The sequence below is a fragment of the Dermacentor albipictus genome, chromosome 6 (assembly GCF_038994185.2).
Source record: "Dermacentor albipictus isolate Rhodes 1998 colony chromosome 6, USDA_Dalb.pri_finalv2, whole genome shotgun sequence".
NCBI classification, from domain to species: domain Eukaryota; kingdom Metazoa; phylum Arthropoda; class Arachnida; order Ixodida; family Ixodidae; genus Dermacentor; species Dermacentor albipictus.
In genome coordinates, this window is record NC_091826.1 from 90,256,380 (window position 1) to 90,283,805 (window position 27,426).

A 27,426-nucleotide genomic window follows, 5' to 3' on the forward strand; every position below is an offset into this window, starting at 1 on the left:
CACTTTCCTATAGGGCTGAACACACACAGAAAAAAATTATAGGATGAAGGCTGGCCATGCGCTCCTCGGTGGAAGGTAAAATCAGCTGACTGGACGCTCTTCCGTAAACTCGCACATGTGTCGCGGGTTCACTTCTGCACCATAAGCGTTGATGATGTTCTTGCATGATTCACAGCTTTTCTTATCAGCGGTACATTCAAATGCATCCCACAAATAAAAGGAGGGCCTACTGACGATGAGTTATACTCTAGAATGAAGGATGTAGTGAAGCGTGTAAGTTGCAAAAGAAGGTTTATGGACGCCTTCGGTATTCGGAAACTGCGGTGAGGTTTTGATATTTTGAGCACATAAAATCGTAAGGAATAAAGTCTTCTTCACAGGCTAACAGAGAAAGTTGGCAAAACTATGTGTCCGGCACAACCTCTTGTACATATGAGGGAAATGTATGGAATGGAGGTAATAGAATAAAAGACCCGCAGTCAAAGTTGGGACCTTTGATAATTAGGAAGTCTCGAAGACCAAGCAGAATATATATATATATATATATATATATATATATATATATATATATATATATATATATATATATATATATTTAACCCTGGAAAGCCCGCACAGAGAAACACAAGGAAAAAAATGAGATAACTTGTTTATTGACTTCTGCGATGCACATGAGTCGAATAATTCAAAAATACTACAAAAATATGTAAGCATTACGCTACTGCAGTCCGTATCATATTTGATACAATGGGCTTCTTGGTTAGTTCAGGAAGGCTGTGCAAGCCAGATCTTCATTGCTTGTGGTAGTCATAAAAACAATTTGTCTTTATTCAGGCAAAGTGTCACCTCACATTTGGAACAAATAACAGAACTGAACGTGTTCATACTTGGTGAACAGTTCCTGCATCGCAATCTCTTGTTGGTGACCAGAGGAAAATGGCCAACACCATCTTTCCGTACTTCACTTTGAGGTCGCTTTGTCGCCACTTTTCTTTTCTTTGGGACTGGTGAAGGGAGACTAGAAGGTCGTCCTTTTCTTGCCTTTCCACAGAACATCAAAGAATCTGACAGCTGAGCAATGAATACTCGTAACTTCATCGCTTTTGTTTTTAGCTGGACACATTGGCGCCTATGGATGTTCCAAGCGTTCACCACACAGATAAATAGGCTGTGGTACAAAATATACATGTACCACCGCCTGGATCTGATATTGAATTTGTATAGAGCCACCTGATAATTGTGCTGGTCTATACCGCCCATGAAACTGTTGTACACTGCAACAATAGCTGGGCGCGGTACATCTATGTGGACTTTGGCCTTGCGGTCATATCTCTTTACCTTCTAAACAGGCTCCACGGACACAAAGTTTGAAACTAATGTTACGGCTTTCCTGTCGAACCAACGTACAACCGCAAGGCCTGCCCCGTTGTCGACACTATGATCGTGGGAACCTTGTCCATGTGGCTTTAGGGCTTTCTCAGGCTTGAGCGAACAATCCTTTAGCCGATTTTGGCGCAAAGTACCGACGTACTGGATTCCACGGCCAGTAAGTTCTTCAACGAGGTCCAAAGAGCTGAAAAAATTATCTGCAGCCACCTTGAAACCCTCGTCGGAAGGTAGTTTGCTGCACATATCCAGGACAGTGTCGCCACCTAGTCCAAATGTGTAGTTGGCATTGGTCTTGCCTTGGTACACGTCAAACTGATATAGAATACCAGTTGCTCCAGCACGACCCCAAAGCTTGAAGCCCCATGGTACTGGTTTGTTGGGCATATATTGTTTTAGGCTACTTCTACCCGTAAAAGGCACCATCATTTCGTCAACTGCATTGTATTCCTCTTGTTCAATGCTTTCAAGGTTCCGTTGCAGAGCGACAATCCAAGGCCGCAGCTTCCAAACCTTGTCTTGTTTTTCTTCTTCGGGAACTGCGAGATTGTCAACAATGTGCAGGCATGCCATCAGTTTCAAGAAGCGATTTCTTGACATTGTGTCAGCAACTGGTGAGTGCCTTGTGCCTTGTTCCCAGTAGCATCTTACATTTGGCATTTGGACGAGACCCATTTGCAAGTACATGCCAATGTACTGTTCGACTTCATGGATACTTGTGTTCGCCGATTTTCCGTATTTCTGCGTACTATACAAGTTCGTTTGTTCAACTAGCATTGCTAGCATATCATCTGTGAGAAGCCTTCTAAAAAGCTTCACTGGAGATTCAAGATCGTCCGGTTCACTAAATGTTCACGAAAATTCTGGATGGGCAATCTCGAGCAAGGCCTTCTCCCACTTTCTTCCAGGATGGGATGATGACGCGACAGCTGAAACACCGCAGAAGTCCTCTGTCTCTTCGTCATCACTTGACACAGAATGGGCATCGCTATTTGCTGCAGTACATTCCTCTTCGTCGCTGTCCGAAAGGTCACTGAAGTCACTAACATCATCTCCGACAGCTAAACGCTCCAGGATATCTTTCACAGCGCCACCTAAAACAAAAAGAGTAAATCAGTGAGTAGAATACGCGGTACACAGCAGGCCGCTTATTTGCAAACATCGATGAAATCCGAACAAAACTGAAACAGCATGACTAAGTTTCTGCTTCACGCCTTTTAGAACAGACAGCGAGAATTCTTTTGCGTAGAACGGGCAGCACTACAAGGTATGCTCACCCAAGATACAAGAATCACTACGGGGAGAAACACACGAGATGAAAGGGAGCTCCACTAAAGCCCACTGTATCAAATATGATACGCGCAAATTCCGGACGTTGTCACGCAGCATAAAACTGATGTGTATCGAAGAAAATTACTTGTGGTGATTCGCAAACGTACTGGGAAAAATTATGAACCTGCAAATGCAATATATAATAAACAGCTTACCTTTTTTGGAGTAGAACGTGCGACATGGTATAGACACGCGAGTGTCGCTCGTGGACGCCATTTTTCAAAGACAACTTGCGACCTCCTGGTGGTAAGAATTGGAAGCAGCCGGAAGAGAAAACAATTTCGAACGTGTCAAGAGAGACCCACAGTGGTTTCCGGAGTTCCAGTTTAGATTTGCTCCAAGAGCGGGAGATTTGAATTTGTCGTATCATTTATGATACGTTGGGCGTTGTGGGGATATATATATATATATATATATATATATATATATATATATATATATATATATATATATATATATATATATATATATATATATATATATATATATATATATATATATATATACATCTTTGGAGAGCTCTGTCCTGCATTTCCTTTGGGGTGTAGGCAAGTGAGAGAGAATCGAACGCTTCCAGGACAAATGCTATATATATATAGCATTTGGAATAATAAAGGTATGTAAAGATGTATAAAAACCCAGCATGGCAGGCCTCGGTTATTTTGTATGTTTGTTTTTATGAGAAATCGAAATCGTATTAGTACTAAATACATGTCTAGAGGGGCAGCGATTGCGGTGGTTAAGTGTGAGTGGTTGTTTGTGCCAAGTGGTTGTCAATGCTTTTTTTTAGACGGGCGTTAACCCACCGGCCGGTCTGGCCTGCGTAAGTATGGCTTCAGGTTAATGGCAACATGTGCGGTACAACAACTTAGCATGTTACGAACTTGGCGTCTTCTTTGCGAGCACCGACACGCCTTTGATTATTCGTTTTGTCAGTCTTTGGCCACCGCCTGGCAGATTCGTTGCCGCTTCTAAGGAGCGCTGAAAATAATGTCAACGCCAAACGAGTTGGCAAGGTTCTTTAGTCCGTGGAAAAGTCGATCTAAATAGTTTCATCATTCTCATTTCAGCTTCGCGATCTGACTCTCATCGTAAAGTAGCCGTCATGCTTTGTACGCCAACACAGTTGCCAAAATAATACTTGGGGCCACTAAGGGTGTGCTGGTGCCGTGTTGCCGTCACAGTTATTTCACCATCGTCATTCTGGCTTTGTCATCCGACTCTCGTCATGGTGTCGTAGGCACGCCATCGTCGTCATGCATTCGTTGTCATATAGTTGTCGGAAGCCCGTCGTGATTCCTGCAACGATGATGCATGCATGAATCATCGATCCTGCAGCTTCGTCATTCAACCGCCGTAGTGCCATCGCCGTCGCACCATCATCGCCAAACCGTCTTTATGCTACAGTCGTCGTCGCGTCATGGTCGTCATAAACACCTCGTAATACCAATAGCCTTACAACGCTGTTATGCCACCGTTGTCATACAATCCCTCTGATCGGTTTGTTGTCCAGCCTTCATCATGCTATCGTGGTTGTTCCATATTGTTATTCGTCATCCGACTCTCGTCACGTCTTAGTCACGCCATCATTGCCACACAGTCGTGATTGCCGTCATTCCGTCCTCAACAAACCTCTTTCTTCGTTCCATCGACCTTGTTTCTCCTTCGTTATTTTATCGCAATCGTACTGCCTTCATTGCGATTATGCCGAAGTTGCGTGGACGTCAGGCAGTGGCTGTCATGCATCTCTTGTTTTTATACCATTATCACGTGGTCGTGGTCGTCTCATCGTCGTAATTACCCAGTTCTGTCATTAAGTTTCGCCATACCATCGTCACGTCATCATCGTCATACACTCGTTGTCACCGCATTGTCGTCACGCCGTCACGCTGTCGTCGTCATATCATCGTCATTACCTCGGAATAATTTCGTTGTGGCGATGCAGACGTCATCACGGCGCCTTTGCCATTTCACCGACGTCATTGCTTATTAATCATCCTATCGTGGTCGTGCTTTGTCATTTGACCGTCCTCACGTCGTCGTCTTCATGCATTCATGGCCATAGCGCTATGCTCATGGGCGACCTGGGCAAGGGACATCAATACTAAACAGGTCTGGTCGCTTGTAGCCAAAACAAAGAAAGTTCCAGAATGACCCACTACAGATTTTATTAAAAAGCGTCACTTCAGCAGTACAATGTCACTACATTGCTTGAAGGCTACTCGCATTACTATCGGCAGTCATCATAGACTGGGTCCTGCCGTAATTTATTTCCACGAATTCCACACACAATATTTTTATCATAGCTTTTGAATATGAGACGAAACATTTTCGTCTTTGATCTCGTGATTTTTTTTAACCTTTCTGAGTGTGTTTTGTATTTTTCGTATGTACTGTTGTTTTCTGTTTTGACAATGGAGTAATAATTTCGTGAGATTTCGCAGCATGATTTCCCCTAATTTTATTCTGACAAGTTATGTGTTCACGCCAAATCTTGTTGCACAACTTGGTGAGAAGGCAAAACACAGTAGTGGATAGGCATTGAAAGGCTGCGGTGTTCGGCGTTCGGCGTAGTGTCTATTGTATACCGCGTCGCCCCAGGGTCAGGTTGGATGATGGCTTTCGTTTGTTCCATCAACAAAGAAGGATCCAGCCGTGCAACAGAAAAGCACCAATAATTTTAAAAGCCAACTTTTGTTTTTAGTTGCAAAGACGTAGCCACCTTTATTTGCGGCAGCTCAGTTGATATGCTGGTGTGATGCTAAACGCGATTTCATGGGTTTAACTTCTATCAGCGCTGGCTATACTGCCGTGCAGGTGAACGAAAAGCAGCTCTTGTAATTTTATCAAGATAAACGTAAAGAAGGTCTGTGGGGATGACATGGCCCATAGCTTTCACGGCGGCATTTCACACAGCGCTGTTGCTGATTTGAGGCATGCACGCCGGGATTACTTAATGGCTTTAAAGCTAAGCTGCGAAGCATATGGTCGCGGTACCAGATTCCGGCTGCAGCGGCAACATTTCCGTTCAGATTAAACGCAAAATACCCTTGTACCATGCATTGGATGCGCGTTAAAGAGCAGCAGATGGTAGAAATTTGGGGTTGCCCCGCTATGGCTTGTCCCATAATCGCATCATGCTTTTGGCACGTAAAACCGGAGCGTTTAATTTCTGTTGTAAGGCATCATCATGCAAATAAAGTAAGTTTCAACCATGAAAAGGAAGTGGCTAAGGGTAACGCAGGTCCCGCAAAAAGCAGCAAACATTGTTGCGTCTGTGCACGGTGTCGTGGCATGGCGGCCAGTGTGGAGCATGTACTAAAACGTGACTGTTAGCATGTTAAAAGGGACAACGTTTAGTATTCGTTAAAGGTAACCATGTCGCTAATAATGGTGGCAGTGCGGAAACGTCGAACAGCCGAAATCGGTGCACGTCACCTCACGACTTATTCTGATGCTACATAAAGATGTGAAAGTACGGTAGAAACGCGAAAGTTAATGAGTTGATGTGATTACTTTGTAAATGAAAAGCTCAAAAACACACGGGCCAAGAAAATAAAGAGAACGATACTGCGTTCGAGTTGCAACTGTAAAACCAAGGAACAAATTCATGAAAAACGCGACGGACACTCTGTTAGGTCCACGTCTTTCGCTGTTCCTTGTGCCTGTAAAGTGAAAAAAATCCCAAGGGCAGGAACCCTTCTGTCCTTTTGCGCTATCATATGTGGTTCATAATTACGTTGTTTAAGTTTTGTGTCTGAGCTGTTGCTGTTAAGCAAGCTCGAGAGTTGACGTAGAGCTAATCAACTTACTGATCTGCGTCAAGACGAGAACTCGAAACGCTTTCACGTAATTATGCAGACAAGCTGCCCAGGGTTCTGTGCATACGTCATATATAGAGGGGATTCATTTGGTGAGAACAGCTGAGAGAAGCGCTTAGCGGTGATGTCTGATGACTCGATAGGCTGATGGCGATGACTATTGCCACATCTCCAAGGTCAAACCACTCTAGTCGGCGCACCGACCCTGGATAGAGTGTCATCGAGAGGGACCAGTCACAAAGGAACTGTATTTTCATGGTCATGTGGGTCATCTGGTGCGGGTCTCCGCATCTCACATTCGGGATGGGCAGACAAGCACGTCCTTGTATGATTCTAGCGCTCACCTCTTTTGAATAAAAGGTGCGTTCAAATTTGCATGCGCGTTACGATCTTAACGAATTCTACTCAAAATCGAGGACAAAACCAAGTCTTACTGAAAAATTTAATGTAAGATAGCTAGCCACAATGCCGTGGAACGGGTAGTCAGAAGAAATGGACGCCTCCAGACAAACGTACCGCGTCGCTCGCACAATTCCCACCGGCGTATGATTTGAATACCGTCTGAGGAGCACACGGGCAACTCTAATGCTTGCTGTCGCAGGGAGTGCTTCGTCTTCCGGGCGAAGCTGCCATTGTGTTGTTCTTATTTATTTTTATTTTTTTGTGTTCGTTGCGTGGACACTAGAGCATGTGCACTACAAGTATAACCGCGTTATATCCTGCGTGTGAAGAGCATTTGTACGAGAGTCGACGAATGAACGCCTGCATACAAGATCCCATGCTGGCACGTTGGCCTAGCTCTAAGACCCGGGCAGTAATTGGGAGCGCGCTTGGGTTTCATCCTGTTTTTGTATCCAAACAAACGATCTTTACCTCAAACTTCACGTGTGATAACTTCTGTCCGGCCATCTATAACCTACCGTGGAAATCACGATGCCTACGCGAATTCGCCTAATCTTCGCATACTACTTTGCTTCAAGCGTTAATGTGACATATTTCTTTCTCAAATGACAAGCAATCAGTGCTTTCAGGCCACACCACGGCGTCAGAATGTTGCTCTTCATTCACCCCAGCAATCAAGCAGCGAGCAACTGACCCGAAGCAGTCATTTATCGTGCAAAGTGGTTATTGCCACCGTGTCACTTATGCGACCGGTCGCCATGCGATCTTGGTCGCGTGACCTCGGCGAGTCGCCAGTGTGAATGTGCACTTACATTTTATTTTCGATCGTGCGCAATTATTGCGAAATATTTCATTTATACCACGATATTTATTTGAAATAAAATTTTTGTAGCCAAACAAAGCCTACTGAAGCCAGGTGAACTTAGCTTACGCTAACTCGTGTGCCACACTTACCAATCACATGCTTGCTAAACAGCTCAGCTTGCAGCTCCAGGAGACAATAGCAGCTCTGTATGTGTCGCACCATTTGGAGGGAACTCTGTGTGGAGCGCGCTTCGCTCGAACCTCAGGAGACGTTCAAATTAAGTTCCCAAGTAAGCAATGAACCAATCTTCTCGCCCTCACCTCCTCTCGCTCTCACAAGTACAGGATATCGCGCGAACAAAACTCCTTGCGCTCTGGCCGTTCAAGCGCCGTCGATACTAAGACTTTACGGCGGCAGCGATGGTAAAGAACACCACATGACTATGGCTCGATTGTGCATGATTGCTCTCGCAATAAAAGGAAATGTATGGTCCAGAATTTTCCTGTAGGTGACCGGGGCAGATCGGTAGTTTCGTGTCGCAAAAGATGTCGTATAACTGCGATATACCGATTTCATTTATGGTTGCTCAGGCGTAGTCATATGAATTTTCTTTGAATTTCAATTTATTTCTGCACTTCGTACATGAGTTGCGTAGGGAGGACGGACAAAATGGCTTGTAAATCAGTAGCTTGTGGGGATCATTGTGCCTTCTTAGACATCCAATCAGTTATGAGTAGTTGAGCATTTCGAAAGTATGAATACATCAATACTAGAGTAAATGCCAAAATCGTCACTTGAGGATTCGAGAATTCGAGGATTCGAGAGAGGGTCAAGAATAAAAATAATGAAACCCAACAAAGAGAGACAAAGAAACACCACACTTCAAAATTTACCAAATTAGCAATGGCACGTGGTAACGTAGTGGGTTACCGAAAATGCTGAGAAAGCAGACTCCGCCATCACTTCGCTTCATCTCAAGAACATTTAAACCGGAATAAATTCATTTATTATGTCCAATCGATTACGACTCGCACGCCGTTCTTTTTTTGCTGCTGATTTTGCAGACCCTGACATCATGAAGAACGACGGTACCTACAGCGGCCATTTCACCCAGTTTACGGGCCGAGGAAGGTACTCTGTAATGGCATACGTGAACGGAGGCAAGAAGACTAGACATGCGTACCGTAGGCCGGGATTCCCCCCCGACGCGGGGGGCTGGGATGAAAACCACAAACGCGGTGCGTTGATCAATTACATAAAAAATGTCTCTCCCGTCTTAATTTTATATATCCAGAATTGGCAAAAGTGCCGAATCAGGATATATAATTCTGGATCATGACTGTAAATTATTTTCTTTCAGCGGATTTTTTGGAAATGTACAAAGCGTTAAATAAAGAAAGCTGGGTATGGCCGTGAAGGACCGACGTATCTGGGAGACCCGGGTATTTTCTTGTTTCCAACGAAAATTGTATATGAGATGAGAAAATTTTCCGCCACACGGCGCGGATTTACAGGAACAAAATTGTAATTCGCCGAAGAAAAACACCTATTTTGTGACTTGCAGATTTTACTAGTTTGACGAGCTGTCATTGCATAACCAAAACACTGTATGTGGCCATATATTTGTTGGTAATTTCAGATTATTAGAAATAGTTGCTCACAGAAACTCAAACTCTTGCCGGCCACTGTTTTTTTTTATTGCCAACTTTTGCTCTTTTGAGAAAGCACCTCTTATGACGCCAAAACCAGTGGCCTTTTGCATCCATTTTAACTAAGGTGACCAAGCTAGAAAATTTTATGACAAGTCTTCAGATATGCTCTTGAACATTATAAGAAAAAATTATGCAGTTTCTTTCCGTATTCATTTCGTAACAAAACCACGAAAACACGAAAATTGCAAAAGCTGGGAAGTGGGCATATTCTAAGAGCGTTTAAAAACAATATTCGCAGAATAACATTTCATGGAATGGCCTCACAGGACTTAATATTTTATTACCTTAAAAACATACCGAATTCCTTTATTTTAGGCAAAAGAATTTAGCTTATTTTAAAATCCTGTATTGCGCCTCTATATATGTAGCTTGAGCAATAATACTAAATTTATATTGATATTCCATTCCAAGCTGCTTCTATTGTTGTAGTGAAAAAAGTGAGAAAAATTTGTCTGATCAGAGCCACGAAAAAAGTTGAGCGTCGGTTTTCAGGGATACTTTATCCGTGTTTTTTTCTTTGGTGTGTTGAGGCTTCAAGCATGCCAAATCACGCATAACTACATGTCTAAAGCTAGTCTAGCGTAACTACTTCTGGTACTATTCTCTACTTGCACCTACTATCTGTAATTCTATGTGTTTTATTACCTATGTTATCAAACTAGTGTGAAAGGCCGATGATGCCACTAAGGTCAGCTGGGTGCGTGCATATAAAGAACGTCGCTAAAGGGAAATATTTTTATAGTAACTAAAATGTTATACTAGGCAAAAAAAAACGTTTCATGCAGTGGAACCAATATTAGTTTTTCGACGTACATACTTATTTACCACAGAAAAAAAATGTTAACTGAAACAAAGTGCTAAAAACCTTGTTATTGTGTCGCAATATTTTGTCACTGACAATTCGCGTCGTTTTTTGTACAACAAATGTTCTACTTCAAATCTTCCTTACCTCTTATTAACGTAAACGTAGTTGAATTATTCCTAGCCGGGCATTGACCAAAATGTGAATTTTCTTTCTTAATACACGAGACTAAATTGTGGGCTAATTAGGACTTTATAAGGCACTTTGATTCGAAGGTTTTTTTAATATTTTGCTCATATCTTTTTACGTGCTGCACAACTTAAAAACGAGTTCGTTAACTAATGTCTCATATTTCTTGGAAATGGATGGTAACTGTAAAGAAAAAGAAACGCAAAAAGTCGGAATGATGGGACTTTTCGCCCTTTAGTTAATAAAATATGTTCTTCGATTCCTGTAAAACAGCTTGAGGTTCATCGCTTGTGATCAGTTTTCTTTAGGCACACAGCTATGTATTGCTACAAATATAGATATTCGACGTAGACTAAACTGCATGCTTGACGTTTAGACAGCGGGCATAGCTGGCAGGGTCAAAGTCGTTGTTATTCTAATTTCATTTATGAAGTCATGGATATCATGGGTATTCCAGTTGGCGGAAATCATCCCCAGGCATTCGGAATCATTATTATGCCAAAGAATTGTTCAAAAACTATGAGGAGGACAGTGAAAGTAGAAATTGACTAATTGGTCATGTGGCATAATTAATTTGATCGTGTCTACACTGAATACCACGTGCTACTAAGAATGCCGCTTACGAATTTACAAGTTGGCAGCAATTGTTCTCGCACATGCATGGCAATATTCCATGGTAACACTCACAGCACATAAAAATTTCAATCACCTTTTCTCGTTTCTATCGTAGCAGCAGCAACACCTTAACACCATTGCTGTCACTGAAACGTGGCCGAAGAAGGGCGAAATAATTGTTATTCGATATTACACAATGGTATGTCAGTGGCGCGATTATCTTCTGTGGGTGAGCCGTAGCTCTCTTTTTACAATATGCAGCACGTATTTACAACATTCCCGCCACCTTCATGCGGCACATATGGCATTGAGTCTTTTTTCATCACTCTGGAATCATCACTTACATTCCGTGAACCTTATCGTATTTCCGAATGTCTGCATTTTTGACAAACATAAAACGACGTTTAGAGTACCAACCAAAAGAATATTGATGCATCGTGATATGAACACTGACACTAGTAGTTCAGGTCATGATGACTAAACACACTCATAAAATCATACTGCTTTCGGAATCTCGTCAGAGTACCTGCACTTTCGCTACTTCGATGGATCATGCATTAACCACTCAAAAAAGACTAGTTTACCTTTGTGTATAGGATAAGCCTACTGCCGATCACTTGCCATTATTTCCGGTGTCCGCAATTCCCAGTAGAAAAAGGTGATGGTCCTAGGTGTGTAACGAAAATAGACAACAAGGTTTTATCAATATTATTATAAATAATTTAGGTCATGACATAGCGTGATGACATCATCCGAAATTTTGAAACTTCACTTCCGCTCTTGAAAGGGCAACCAGACGGATTAGAAAAGCTTCAAATCGTTCTAATGACGTAACTCTATGTCTCAGGATGACTACAAAAATTGGCAAATTTATACAGAGCAAGGATTAGTGCTGTGGTAAATAAAAAACTCAAGAAGATCACTATCTTTATTGACGCCAGTTAAAGTCTATACGCAACAAGTCTGTGGGAACGACGAAAGAGAGTAAAAAGAATAATTGCGAAATTCCAGTAGTACAGGCGAACCGTAATTGAAAAAAAAAACTTGAGGAATTGTGAATGAAGTCGTTCGCAATTCTCGTGCACCAAGGGCACTTCCTGATGTTATTGCTGTCAGCACGATTTGATTATTTAACGTCTATTTCTTTCGTTTCGTCCATTTTTAGCTGCAAAGTGTGTGGAGCTCAGTGATGAACGTAGTCTTCAGAATTCTGGTGTTAATTTTCTTACACTGCACCACATGAGCGTTCAAGAAACGACATCTATAGTGTTAAGAATGCCGTCAAAGGTCGGCAGGATTCGATGAGGTAAAAGTAAGGGTCGTTAAAGAAAACCTTTGCGTTCTCGGACCAGTTTGATGCAGACTATTCAATGATTGTGTAGAAGTAGCAAAGCACCGAACTTGTGTAAACACATCAAAGGTTGTTTCGATATATTAAACGGACGATCGCTCTCACCCGTCTAATTACATGTCAATCTGCTCTTCAGCATACATAATTTTTGTTTTTAAGAAATCATTGAAAACCTTGTTTTTAAATATATCGCAAAGTTTAACGGGGTGTCTCATTACAACATGGTTTCAGACCAGATTAGGCTGCCTCCATCACCATTAAGACACAGGTTTCATTTACAATACGTTAGTACCTGTCATTCTCAAAGCAGTCGACATTGTTGATTGCTCTGTACTAGCATATAAACTACCAGATTCTGGTTGTCGGGGGTTATGCTTGCACTTTTTGGAATTACCTCAACCATCTTTACCACTCAGTCATAATGAACGGTATGTTGTGCCCTTTGCGGTACCGTCGCACCTGTGTTCCTGCAAAAATGGCACGCCGACTATTTATTACTTTTTGAGTTAGATGTAGATGATTTGCTGCACGTAGTGAAGCCTTCTAATGTGCTGATCTAGGCTGAAGATGCACGCATGTTGGTTCTACCTATTAATGAAGATCATCTTGAGCTGAAACCAAGCGTCGAATTAAAAAATATCTGCCAATGCGTATGAAATATGCTAAGTGTTAACACACGCCTACAAAAAAGAAACGTCGTCTTCCAAATCCAGGTGGAAATTGTTAAACACTAAAGAATTGATGCTCAACTAAATACGTTGGAGTCATTATATATAACCACTGACACTGACAATCGCCGATTGAAAGTGTTTGCTGCAAATTAGCTTCTGGATGTCGTGCGCTAACTCAGGAGGAGGAGTAAACGTTTATTGGGCGAAACAGGTATGAGGTGGCCTATCTTCACCCTAGGTGGTCTGCTCTCCCAGTCCAGGAAGCTGTTGGTTGATGACGCGGCACGTGATCTGTCCGAAAAACTTTGCTGATCCACCAGGCTCGGTGGAGTTAGCACTGTCTCCTACGTTTCTTCGCTCGCTTACAGCGATTCTGATCATGATAGCGATTGGAGTTCTTTGTTCCCAGGGCCAGAACTGTAGCGATTCGGTAGCTTCATCTGGAGTGCCTTTATCGCATTGCTGGCACACCAACACTGCCTGTTATAGGGTGTCCGGTGCATCACCGAATCGGCATGTGTATGACAATTGTGCGGGGTGTATCCGGTGCATGATAATTCCGTGACCATATCTATTCCTTAATAGTCTCCGGAGGATGGTGGCTTCTTCCTTAGACATCACAGCCAAATAAAACCATGCTTTTCTTGTGCCTAGCGTTGCGTTGCACTCCACGTTGTCCGAGACAATTATCTTTAAGTAAATTGAACATTCCTCTGGCTAATAAGGTATAGGTGAACGTGTACTACAATAATATGGTAATAAAATTTTGAACACGGCTCCTTTTGTAACAAATATGTCCCCTCATTTACTCACGCACTGCAACAATACATCGAACAATTTGCAACCATCTGACAGGATCGCATAATTATGAAACCTGTAACTCATTATTTTTTTTTACTCTTCTCAAAGTTCTTTTGCATACTGTAGTTTCCCTCTCCTTGATTAGATATCATTTACTCCTTTCAACAATGCCGTAAAACCACGACGGTACAATAAACAAATTAAATTATGTGAGTAAATTGTAAGTTGTAATTGTAATTAGTAGACGGCTACGGGTATGTCCGGCGCCAAGAAATATGAACCCTGAGTTGCACAAAGAGCGGCGGGCGCCGAGGGCCAAGGCGCTCATCGATCTCTATGCCAAAGACAGGGGTACCGTGTTTGTGGACGCGGCAGAGTATCCACATGACAGAAAGGCATTAGCCGCTGCAGTCGTCGGTGCATCGACCGGTGCAACGAGAACAGCGGCGAGTGTGCGGACTCGAGGGGCGCATCAAGCCGAAGAGGTGGCCATTGCTTTGGCCATCGCCGACCCCGAGTGCACGACTGTGCTCTGTGATTGTAGGCGGCAGTGAAAAACTACGCCAGAGCAAGGGTGTGTGGTGAAGCCGCGCGTGTGTTGCGTGTGGTCGATCTCGCGAGTGAAAGTCGGTGTGTGGTGATAAAGTGGTTTCCGGCCCACATGGGCAGTGATGTGTCGGATCGCGGCAACGCTAACCACAACGAGACGGTGAACGCGGCGGCGCGAGGACTAACCAACCGTGCCGCTGCTACTACAGCCGACCCGTCGTGGTGGTGGGAAACCAAGGAGAAAATGACTTCCTACAATGAAATTGTGAAATGGTACCGATTAGAGCGAAGGACTATGCCACCACCTCATCCGGGCTTGACCCGTAAGGAGGCGGTTTTATACAGACAACATCAAACGGGGTCGTTATTCACCCCGGTGCTGATGCGGCACGTGTGTCCAAGTGTCTATGAAAGTGATCTGTGTTGTGTGTGCCGAAAGGAAAGAGCCACTGCAGCTCACATCCTTTGGGACTGTGCTAAGAATCCGCATGAAGCTGCAACAATACCAACGATCCCGCAGCGGCTCGAGGCCGCAACGAGATGCTATGACCAAGATGTCCAAACCCAGGCCGTCCAGCAGATCTCGGCGGCCCTCGAAAGGCAACGACCGAGCGAAACCGGAGGGAGGCTGCCACCCCAAAAGAGGGGCAGGCGCGGTCGACCAAAGGGAATAGTGCGGCCGCGGCCGAAGTAGAGGCGCCACACGCCGCGAAGTCGTCATGGCCGCGTCACGGTAACGCCGCACTAACAGGGGAAGGCTAACCGTTCTGCAGGCGTTCACAACAAAGTTTCGTCACTCACTCATGTGAAGAAGTACACACAAAGTACCGAGCGCAAGAGCAGGCGACATTGCGGCCGTCCTCAACAAGAGGAAAAGAAAGACGAGGGAGGCTCGTGCAGCGCATGAAAAGGGGCTCGCGCAACGGAGATGGTTGGAACGCCGGCACGACTAGGGCCGCCGGGCCTCCGGAACCCACATCTACCGGTGAGGTTCACCTGACCGAGCATCCGTCTTCGGGACAGGGAACGCCTCGGGTCGTTGCACGGCACGAGACCCCGGAACGGCCTGCTGCAGCCTCGAACCCGCATCTACGCGCGAGGTTCGGGAGAGCGAGCGTCCGTCATCGAGACGAGGAGCGCCTCGGATCGTTGCCTTGCACGAGGCCTCAGGTCGGTCTGCCGGCATCTTGGAACCCGCTTCTACGCGCGAGGTTCGGGTGACCGGGCGACCGAGTGGCCTGTTCTCGTCTACGGAGCTGTGGGCCGTGCACCTTTCCTGCCCCGCCCTGCTGCTGTGTTTGCTCTTCCACGCCGTTCATCACTCTACCAGCGAGTGTCCCACCTCAAGGACTCTTCGCCTCACCACATTCTGGACTTCAACCGCAACCTCGTGAGACTTTTTTTCTGCTTACGAACAACCGTGTATGTGTGGGGCGAGTTTAAGATATTCTTCGTTTTTACGTGCCGTCTAATATAATTGTCGTGCGTTTGCTCATCATGCACCGTCTCCTACATCTTCCTGGCGTCACACGCTTTGCAACGTGACGGTCCTAACAACATCACAGGCCAGTAATTGTAAGAATTTCCCATTACCAAAAATGTTTGGTGGCATACAATGTTCTGCTTTTTGGTGGTACGTCTTGAAACACGTAAAATCTTCAAGTCGCACAATTTCGCTTGTGCACGCTTAATGAAATACAATTTTCTCCCCTGAAATCCGACTGCCTCTAGCAAAACAAAGGGTGCTTTTTTCAAGAGGGACGATAACCTTCCTATTATAAAATTTTCACTGAAAAAAAATCTACTCGTGACTCTTTTAAGTGTTACCTTTTCTGAACAAACACTGCTGCAACAATTATCCAATCAAACAAAGTTTCGGCAAACTCGACATTCACACGGAAAGGAGAACATATAATCCTTCCAACTCGCCGAGTTGGAAGAGTTGGAAAGTTGGAGACTGACCTAGAATTTCTCAGCCGGTGCTGCTTCATACTAGGAAAGTTCATTGGCAACTCCATCGACTTTCTTTGATAACATGACTTGCTCGTTGCGATAGCCTTGCCATAAAGATTGGCTGTGTTTGGTCGACACTCGTACAAAAGTTCTTCTAAACTCGTATAAACAGCCCTGGACGGTTCGCAGGTGCTGTAACTGACATATAGTGTGTATGGCCGGAATTTTTGTTCTAAACGCAACCGAGGAGTCATAAATCAGGATATAATGCTTCCACAGTTTAGCAACGACAATAAGAAAAGTGCATCATTGAAGGTCAGTTCGTGAAGCAGCATAGAGATTTGAAAATAAAAATATAGTTATTCGGATGACACTAAGATTTCGCGTACAAAGCAAGAAATTGACTGTGGTTGTAAGGAAGTACATATAAGAAATGCATGACAGAATTTCATTTCAATACGACTGCATTAATTTATACTTTAGTGCCTCTGCAAGGGTTTTAAATATGGCCGACTCCTTTTATCCTCACTGAACGATTTCCCGTGCAGCGCTGTGGCACGCGCATATCAGGTCGTGGGTTGCGCGTCTGATGCGCCGCACCTTTCCAGCTAACTCGGAGACTGACCTAGAATTTGGTTAACATTGTGCTAGTGTTTTACGTATATTCGTATATGAAGACAAGGTTTTCGTTGCTTTAAAGCAGAACTCTCAAACTTTTCTAGCAACGAAGTAGTTCAGAGTGGCTCAGCCCTGTTTAAAGAGATGGTTACTGGTCTAACCATCGTGAATGAATTGCCACATGATGACCGCCAGCAGTTTATAAATAGTGCTATCCTAACACAAGGTGTAGGCTATCATATAGCGCGTGCCCTAGCTAATCTTCACCAAGTTGTATAATAAGAAAGAGTTTAAAAACACGGTGCAAGAAACAATTAAAAGACGTGCGGTATTTGGACGCGAGAGGTATGGTGACATGAATACCTCACGTCTTAAAATTGCAATTTGCCCCATGCTTTTATTCTTTTATTTTCCTTGACCAGTTTAGTGAACGCTAGCCTGGACGCCCTATATGATAGACGTAGCGCAATTGCTTCAAGCCTAATACAACGTACTAAAGGTACATTTTTGGAGGTGCACTAGCGACCGCATGTGGTGAGGTGCTGTTATATCAGGTTGAGCACCTACCTCTGGAAGGAAGGATTGCGGCTGGCCGGTTTCGGATGCTTTTGTCTATAACGTTGTATTGTCGGCGCATATTGCATTGTTTAAGCCTTCAATGCCACTGAGTTGTTCCCGAAGCCTAATCGTGGTGACGCTGAACCATAAAAGTGTAATGACTGACACTTGTGGTGTTCCTATGTGGGTTGTTTAAACTTGTCGCTTCAAAGATTGCTGCAATCTGTACCAGCTCTGGCAAAGAAACACATTGCTACCGTACCACCTGAAATTTCGACTTTGAGCATCTTTGCATCATACGTGGCCGAAACTCGTCATATTACATCAAATCGTTCACGGATACGAAGTTATTTCAACAAGCTGTATTTGAAACAGCACCCATGCATCTGCGGCATGTCTCAGTCTATTATTGCGGTCATTGTATGCAGGTACTCTACGGACGTTCTACGCAGCATACAGTTTTGGTATCAAATGCGACCAGAGATATTGTTGCCTTTCGAATTCGCCCCTAGATTGCCGCGCCTAAAGTCAGTGCGCTAGTAATGCTGTTGTTATGTGGGTTGCAGTGTCTTCAAACGAATTACCAATCAGACCAGCACCAGCCAACTACACTTTCAAGGACACCCTCCTAGGGGACTTGAGCCCACGCGCCCGTTCCAGAGAATCACAGGTGGTGCTTCCTTCAAGGTCACCAGTGACCTCCGGCGGAGTGATGTTCCTCCTGCTAGTATCATGGACCTGAGAGCTGTCGAAGGGCACGTTGAGATCGACGGAGCGCCTATCGTCAGACTTACGTGGACTTGGCCTGGGGCGCACATGACACACGGAGTAGGTGCGTATTGTCTGTGAGCGCCCATGTCGAACTCAGGAAGAAATGACGTCAGAATACTCAACAGGAGCATTATGACTGGCACAATAAAGCAGGGAAGCTCTTCGTTTTCTGCGTGGTTAACGTTTGGAACACCTCTCTTTACCGTATGATACACAAAGGACGCAATGTAACAGATTACTGACTAGAACACTTAAAGATTTTAGTCGCTAGTGAGTTCAGCGTCCCACAGAGTTTTTATGTATGTAGCACACAGGATGTTGAACTCTTGTCTTCTACAGAAAAAGACCTCACAGTATCAATGAATATATTAGTGCTTTGCAGCCTACCCCTCAAAAACATATTGATAATAAATATGAATGAGACAACGCATAGAGTTGATTGTTTTTTTTTTCTGCATTGCGCTTCAGACTGACACTATAGCAATTGAGACTTCATTTTCTTTTCAATCTGAAATTTTCCTGATGTTTCTGGGGCACTAGTAAGTACAGTGGTCAGACAGAATTTGCATTGCTTCAAATATCATTTTCGTATATGTGGTCTTTTATTGGGCAATCGAATTACAAAAGGTGGCGACGATAGCATGCGGTTGCAGGTCTACGATCTTGCGAGATATCCAGGCCAAATATGCTAGTGCATCGGAGCATGAATGCAATTTTAAATTGGCAGCATTCAGTTACAATGTTGCAATGTGTTTTCATAAAGCACAGATTAATTCTACAGACAACATCTTCTGCGTTGTAGCTGTAAGCCCAATGTTACGAGGTTGGCGCATAAAAGTTTATTAGGCGTGTCAAAAAAGGCCCCTTCATCACGTCTCAGTCGTTCCGAGAAGCACTGCCAGCTCAAATTGCGCCACTGCGGCCAGATTTCAGTGGGGGTGAAATGCGAATACGCCCGTATCCTTAGGCTTAGTTGCACGTTAATGAACCTCAGGTGGTCCAAATGTTTTTAAATGCTCCACTACGGCGTGACTCATAATCAGGTCGTGGTTTTGACACGCACAAACAGAATTTAATTTTTAATTTAGCAGAGTGTAAGGCGAATAATCATAGACAACGTTTACCAACTACGTTTTCTGAAAATTCACTGTCAGCAGCATGCAAGTTCGGAACTAACCAAGAAAACACGATGGGCACTGTATACAGAAAGTGGAAGTTTCCTTGGGATAAACGTGCTAATCTAAACATAAGAGCCTCTAAATACATTGAGCATATTCTTTAAGCTTAACTAAACAAGAACATTTTGATATCCATGTGTAAAACCCATTTCTGCTTTCGACAGTATATGGAAGCCTGGACGAAGCATGACTATTCAAGTTTCACAGGAGGAAGTGTTTCAGCTGATTTATTGCGTGCGCTGCTCGCGATGACGTAGTCGTAGGTCCCCAATATGGCGTGGTAATGTTGCCATGAAAGGTGCAACTGATAGACCCCAATGAGCGACATATATTTATGAGGTGCACTGGTTTCTCACCTGTCGAGTGATTGTCGACACCGTGGTAGCGTATCGTCCTTTAGCACTGCATCGGTAATCACGAATCATCGGCATCAGCACCTGCGTAAAATACCTTAGGCATTTCACACTGCAAGAATGTAAGATGATGTTCATGAGTTTGACGTGAGTAAGCTTGTTTAACGAAGAAATAGCTTTTTTGATGTGCCGTGATATCTTGTACTCATGAACCTAATCAAACGTGAGCTTTGAGATGCCACGTACTCATTACAAGCTACGCTGTCGAAACCTCAACATTGAGGTCCGGTTTCCCTTAGAAGCTGTGTTTCTCCTAATGCAAGACTGTTTTCTTGCGCGCTGTTTCATCATTCTTACTTTGCAAACGTACAATTTGTAACTCGATAACTAGATCACCTTTGCACTATATGGCAACGGTGCCGTATTTGCTGATCTGGTTTCCTTGTAGAGTCTATCACGACTATAATTGTATACACTATATAGCCATAATTTTACGATCGCTATGTCCTGGTCTGACAAGTTACGTAAGAATTTTTAAATCGAAGCCTCTAACACTTGAAGCATCCACCACTTACGGAAACATTGCCTAAGCAACAAATTTGAGAGGGGAAGCCCCTCAAATGCGTCTGCGTGAGCAAGCGTTTGGTGCTCTATGCCACCACACACTTGAGCACACGGGTTTCTGATCCTTCCTCGCGCCTAGCCGTGCGCGGCTTTTCCATGTACAGGGAAAAGTGTATTCCCCTACTTTCGCCAAGTATAAACTGTGTTTCGCGTTCGTTTCCTTCGGGGCGTTGTTCGTGCTTCTATTCGTGTCCGCCCTCTGCTACTGGACAACACAGCAGGCGGCAAGCCGAACTTAAACACATCACGATGCGTTCATATGCCCAATATTCTTTCGTAGACGATGACTCATTGTTTTTTTTTTTGGTCAACCACATTTTGATCATGACACTTCGTGCCCCAGCACTGCCTGCTCCACATCAAGGATGCAGGGTGCTATTCTGCAAGTGTCCACCTAGTGGACATGTCCATTTTTTTCGACTTCATTAACGCTGACTGGCTGGGGTAGCCTGTCTCCTCACGCTTACCCCAGCCCAGCCCATGATTCAGATCTTGAGCAGCATAATAAATAAGCATGTCCGCTAAGTGGACACTTACAGAATATCAAGACACTCTTTCACCTTAAAATAATTGTGACTATGTAGTTTGTACCTATTTGGTGTTTCAAAATTTGTCTCCCTTTCGCGTTCTTTGAATCATGCCATCTAATGTAAAAAGTGCCGCACGTTATTGACATGCTTGCTTTAGTTAAATTGTTTCGCTCCCTATTTGCCAACTTCTGTACTCTTTAGCCTAACATAGGGCAACTAAGCCAAACATAAGTCAACTAAGCCACCATACGCTCATTATATTTCATTTTTTTCTTTTGTCTTGCCATTTGCCTGGCAATTTCTCTCACTAAACAAACCCTCCGGGTTCTCTTTTTCTTATATATATATTTTTTTACAATCTGATCAAAGCACAGAGAGTGTTTCTTAGATCCGATGGACAAGGACATAATCAATTGGCTGAGGGTAGGCGTTTGGCAGTTGAAACAAGCCAGGTGAAACAAGGCAGTGAGGAACGTTCTTTTTAATGCTTATTTGTCATACACTGCGCGTACTCAGACTCTTCACAGATTGTCTTTTAGACACAATGATTATTTACCGTTGTTCACATTCAACAAGCATTACGCTATATAATTTTTAAATATATAAGCTGTAGTAATATATATATATTTATCGATATATATCTTGAAATGTCAAAAGACAAAGAAAGGTGTTATCGTAAAATATACTCATGAAAGTAATAAATAGATTGCGTTGAGTCATTCTCATTTGAAAATGTAGACATGGCTTCCGCATGTGATAAGCGAAAACGGTCGCGTAAAACTAGCACGATATGCGAGACACGGCGTTCAGTTGTTGTGTATGCACGCATGCCATAAATCGCACGTGTTTTTATGCGTCGCTAAAACGTTTTACTTGCGGTACCACACCATGAAAATTCAAGGGATAAATTTACTGATCAATAGTGCATGCACCGCTGCTATCCAATCTATTGGCGCGATTGTTGTCTAGGGCGACTTTTAAGACCAGTAATCAAAGCTTTCAATGTCTTTTGCGACAATGAGTTCTCAGGTAAAGGCATGTGTAAAAAGCTTACTTCTGGTTTGCGGTAACATCCGGCATATAATAATTTCAAGCATCGTCCATCTTTCGCCTTCCAGGCAAGCAGAACTTCGAAGGACTGCGTACTGATCAACGCCGAGCTCAGGTGACCGTCATGCAAGAGCTTCTGCCCAGGAGCATCCGCCACACAAACTACAGGTACGGATATGGCGTGTACACGGCTGACTGCGAGAATGTTGGTTGCGTTGCCCTCCAAAACAGCTTCCAGGCAATTGCAGTTCTAACTGTGCTTTTAAATAAACTCCTTAGCGTCGTCTTTCTCTAAACACGGCCTAGCTTCTCGCTCCACAAACAAATATTGCAGGCCTTAGCCGACGATCCACTTGCAGATTTAAATGCTCTTGCAGCTTGCAGATTTAAATGCTTGCAGATTTAAAAGCCCTTGCAGATTTAAATGCTCACAACTCTTCTTGGGCGGACTCTGTGTGCGAATCGAGAGAATGGTAAATTGAAGATCTTCTTTTTGCCATTCGGGCTTGCGGACTATAAAAGAATAAACCAGCTTTTAGAATAGTGCTTACAGGACATACTCTTCCATAGATTTGTGAATTGCATTTCCAAATATAACATACCTCCATTGGAATCCTATTAAAGATCTCTACGGCAGCGACCACTTTCTTATAGGGCTGAACACACACACAAAAATAAATTACAGGATGAATGCTGGCCACATGCTCCTCGGTGGAGGGTAAAATCAGCTGACTGGACGCTCTTCCGTAAACTCGCACATGTGTCGCGGGGTCACTTCTGTACCATAAGCATTTATGACGCTCTTGCATAATTCACAGCTTTCCTTATCAGTGGTGCATTCAAATGCATCCCACAAATAAAAGGAGGGCCTACTGACGATGAGTTATACTCTATAATGAAGGATGTAGTTAAGCGTGTAAGTTGCAAAAGAATGTTTATGCACGCCTTCGGTATTCGGAAACTGCGGTGAGTTGGTGATATTTTGAGCACGTAAAATCGTAAGGAATAAAGTCTTCTTCACAGGCTAACAAATAAAGTTGGCAAAACTATGTGTCCGGCACAACCTCTTATGCATATGAGGGAAATGTATGGAATGGAGATAGTAGAATAAAAGACCCGCAGTCAAAGTTGGGACCTTTGATAAATAGGTAGTCTCGAAGACCAAGCAGAATATATATATGAGCTCTGTACTGCATTTCCTTTGGGGTGTAGGCAAGTGAGAGAGAATCGAACGCTTCCAGGACAAAGACCGTTTCATCGGGCGAGGAGGATAGGGTGCGCGGAGAGCCTTTCCTCCTCTCTGGCTTGGGCGATCCGGCGCGGCGCTGCTTGGAAGTATTGCTGTCGCGTGCCGCGGAACGATTTCGAGATGTTTTCGGTCTTACTTTGTGCAATTTACGCCATGTCCGTTCATATAAGGTCGTCAGGGAAGCCTTTCAGTGCATCGGTAACTACTGTAGGCAGAAACATGCCTTGAGGTGCACAAATGTGACGCGCACAATCAGCCCTGGTGCACGTGCATTATCAGTCGCGGTACGTGTATGTGTTGTTTAATATTTTGCTTATATCGATTTTAATTCAACAAAGAAAACCGGCGTCTCTGTATTACCAGCATTAATTGGTAAATCAGCTCACTGTCTGATCGATTTAAATGCCTTGATGATGATTTAAATGATGATTTAATGATGATTTAAATACTGATTCCTAAATGATGATTTAAATGCCTTGCACGAGCGCACGCTCGTGCAAGGCCAACCTAAGGCAACCACGAAACATCTGAGCGGCAGGCGCTATCAAATATTTGTGATACACTGGCATCGTTCTCACGCATTTCAAGTCTAGTATGCTTGAAATTACCATATGTCTACGCTAGCCTTGCTGCATGAGGCCCATGGCGCTGCTCAATACAGCGATCACTGTGGTTGGGGAGGCAACACGATACATATATAAGCTGTGTGCTCCGGCATTGCCTTTATGGCCTGTATACAGCCATAATATATGAGAGTGTTCGCATAAAAAGAATGCGATGGCTATTTTTGAGCGCAGAATTTCTGTAATACGTACGAGTGCGTCGTAGAGAACTGAACGAACACAACCGAAAAAAAAATTCGCTTATCACCCTCTTTCTCTAAAAAGCAAGAGAAAACGGGCTAACGCCACACAACGTTTATAAATATATAACCGCTGATGCCGTATGCTTGGACCATGCGCTGTATAGAACAAAGATATCTGTAATCCAGCACCTACTACTGCTTAGGACGCTCGCGCAGTTCGTAAACGGTTGCTTTGCTGGACAAGCTTAATTCAGACTATAAGGTATGCTGCTATTACTAGCCCAAACTATTTTATTCATGGGTGGAAATCTCATCCATCCAACCAAGTAGTCACGCAATGTAACCTGCAACGAACTGTTTAAACGCTTGTCAAAGTATAACAGCACAGCTCCTACCGTAGCAGAACGGTACCCAGGCTGTTACTATCGTAGCGTGTTTCATGGCTCCTAAACCGCAGCTTAGAAATAGAGGATAATACTGCAATAAGGTCACATTAGTGATTGCAACATTCGGAAATACGCAATTGATCTCCGAGGCTGATTGTAGGCTCAAATATGCGCGCACACAACGCGCTGCGTGTTCCGTCCACCTCAACGCTCAGCAGAAATTCCAGCCATGAGGCCCTAAACCACTTTAGCACGTCTCACACAACCGTTTACCACGTAGAATAGGCGCGTCATACTGAACAGACCGCACGACCGCGAAAACAAATACCAGGACCTATCGCCGAGCGTATACCTGCCACGCAAAAGACCGCTTTCACCCAAACCTATATGGCGCTGCTCATAGGCGGCGCCACTGCGTTCACAATATGGCGGCGCCTACAAAAAAACGGTCTGTATATATATATGGCATTTGGAATAATAAAGGTATGTAAAGATGTATAAAAACCCAGCATGGCAGGCCTCGGTTATTTTGTATGTTTGTTTTCATGAGAAATCGAAATCGTATTAGTACTTAATGCATGTCTAGAAGGACAGCGATTGCAGTGGGTAAGTGTGAGTGGTTGTTTGTGCCAAGTAGTTGTCGATGCTTTTATTCAGACGGGCATTAACCCACCGGCCGGTCTGGCCTGCGTAAGTATGGCCGCAGGTTAATGGCAACATGTACGGTACAACAACTTTGCATCTTACGAACTTGGCGTCTTCTTTGCGAGCACCGACACGCTTTTGATTGTTGGTTTTGTCAGTCTTTGGTCACCGCCTGGCAGATTCGTTGCAGCTTGTAAGGAGCGCTGAAAACAATGTCAACGCCAAACGAGTTGGTAAGGTTCTTTTGTCCGTGGGAAAGTCGATCCTTGATAGTTTTATCATTCTCTTTCCAGCTCCGCGATCTGACTCTTGTCGTAACGTCAGGCAGTAGCTGTCATGCATCCGTGGTTTTTATACTATTGTCATGTTGTCGTGGTCGTCTCATCTTCGTAATTCCCCAGTACTGTCATTCAGTTTCGCCATACCATCGTCACGTCATCATCGTGATACACTCGTTGTCACCCAATTGTCGTCATGCCGTCACTTGTCACGCTGTCATCGTCATTATCTCGGAATAATTTCGTTGTAGTGATACCGACGTAGTCACGGCGCCTTTGCCATTTCACCGACGTCATTGCTTATTCATCATTCTATCGTGGTCGTACTTTGCCATTTGACCCTCCTCACGTCGTCGTCTTCATGCAATCATGGCCATAGCGCTATGCTCATGGGCGACCTGGGCCAGCTACACCAATACAAGAGAGGTCTGGTCGCTTGTAGCCAAAGCAAAGAAAGTTACACAATGACCCACTAGAGATTTTATTAAAAAGCGTCACTTCAGCAGAACAGTGTCACTACATTGCTTCAAGGCTAATCGCATTACCATCGGCAGTCATTATGGACTGGGTCCTGCCGTAATTTTTTTTCACAAATCCACAACTTGCGCACACAATATTTTTATCGTAGCCTTTGAAAATGAGGCGAAGCATTTTCGTCTTTTATCTCGTAATTTTTTTACCTTTCTGAGTGTGTGTTGTAAATTTCGTATGTACTAATGTTTTCTGTTTTGACGATCGAGTAATAATTTCGTGAGATTTCGCAGCATGATTTCCCCTAATTTTATTCTGACAAGGTATGTGTTCAAGCTAAAGCTCGTTGCACAACTTCTTCAGACGGCAAAAAAAATCAGTGGATAGGTATTGGAAGGCTGCAGTGTTTGGCGTCCGGCGTAGTGCCTATTGTATACCGCGCCACCCCAGGGTGAGGTTGGATGATGGCTTTCGTTCCATCAACAAAGAAGGAACCAGCAGCGCTACAGGAAAGCACCGATGTTTTTTAAAGCCAACTTTTGTTTTTAGTTACAAAGACGTGGCCACCTTTATTTGCGGCAGCTCAGTTGATATGGCGGTGTGATGCTAAACGCGATTTCATGGGCTTAACTTCTATCAGCGCTGGCTATACTGCCGTGATGGTGAACGAAAAGCAGCTCTTGTAATTTTATCTAGATAAACGTAAAGAAGGGCTGTGGGTATGATATTATCCGTAGCCTTCACGGCGGCATTTCACACAGTGGTGTTGTTGATTTGAGGCATGCGCGTCGTGGTTCCTTAGCGGCTTTAAAGCAGGTGGTCGCGGTACCGGATTGCGGCTGCAGCGACAGCATTTCAATGAAGATTAAACGCAAAATACCCGTGTATTATCCATTGGGTGCGCGTTAAAGAACCGCAGATGGTCGAAATTCGGGGTCGCCCCGCTGTGGCTTGTCCCATAATCGCATCATGCTTTTGGGTCGTAAAACCGGAGCATTCAATTTCTGTTGTAAGGCATCATCATGCAAATAAAGTAAGTATCAACCATGAAAAGGAAGTGGCTAAGGGTAATGCAGGTTCCACAAAATGCAGCAAGCATTGTTGCCTCTGTGCACGGTGTCGTGGCATGGCGGTCAGTTTGGAGCATGTACTAAAAAGTGACTGTCAGCATGTTAAAAGGGACAACATTTAGTATTCGTTAAAGGTAACCATGTCGCTAATAATGGTCGCAGTGCGTAAACGTCGAAGAGCCGAAATCGGTGCATGTCACCTCACGACTTGATCTGATGCTACATAAAGATGTGAAAGTACGGTAGAAACGCAAAAGTTAACGAGTTGATGTGAGTGCGTCGTAAATGACAAGCTCAAAAGCACACGGACTAAGAAAATAAAGAGAACGATACTGCGTTCGACTTGCAACTAAGTTTAACTGAAAAAACCAAGGAACATATTCATGAAAAACGCGACGGACACTCTGTTTGGTCGGCGTGTTTCGCTGTTCCGTGTGCCTGTAAAGCGAAA

At 44.0% G+C, this 27,426-nt stretch overlaps 2 protein-coding genes across 3 annotated transcripts in view; one reads left to right on the forward strand and one right to left on the reverse strand.

Annotated features, from left to right (window-relative positions):
* Nucleotides 1–27,426, forward strand: part of LOC135912374 (uncharacterized) — a 179,125-nt gene that overhangs the window by 129,232 nt on the left and 22,467 nt on the right. Inside the window, exons 8-10 of one of the 2 annotated variants that reach the window (XR_011515329.1) lie at nucleotides 8,811–8,984; nucleotides 18,132–18,397; nucleotides 22,140–22,239. The gene's annotated coding sequence lies outside the window, so the exon portion shown is untranslated. Of the gene's footprint in view, nucleotides 1–8,810; nucleotides 9,274–18,131; nucleotides 18,398–22,139; nucleotides 22,240–27,426 lie in introns of those variants that run through there. The other variant, XR_011515330.1, reaches the window with a different exon arrangement.
* On the reverse strand, nucleotides 1,342–2,512 carry LOC139061430 (piggyBac transposable element-derived protein 3-like). Its single transcript, XM_070541418.1, has one exon. The coding sequence runs from the start codon at nucleotides 2,170–2,172 to the stop codon at nucleotides 1,342–1,344; it is 831 nt and encodes a 276-aa protein (XP_070397519.1). The 5' UTR covers nucleotides 2,173–2,512.

What these genes read in the sequence shown, in the direction of transcription:
- LOC139061430 (XM_070541418.1), bottom strand. Translation starts at nt 2,172, where the DNA reads ATGCTAGCAATGCTAGTTGAACAAACGAACTTGTATAGTACGCAGAAA.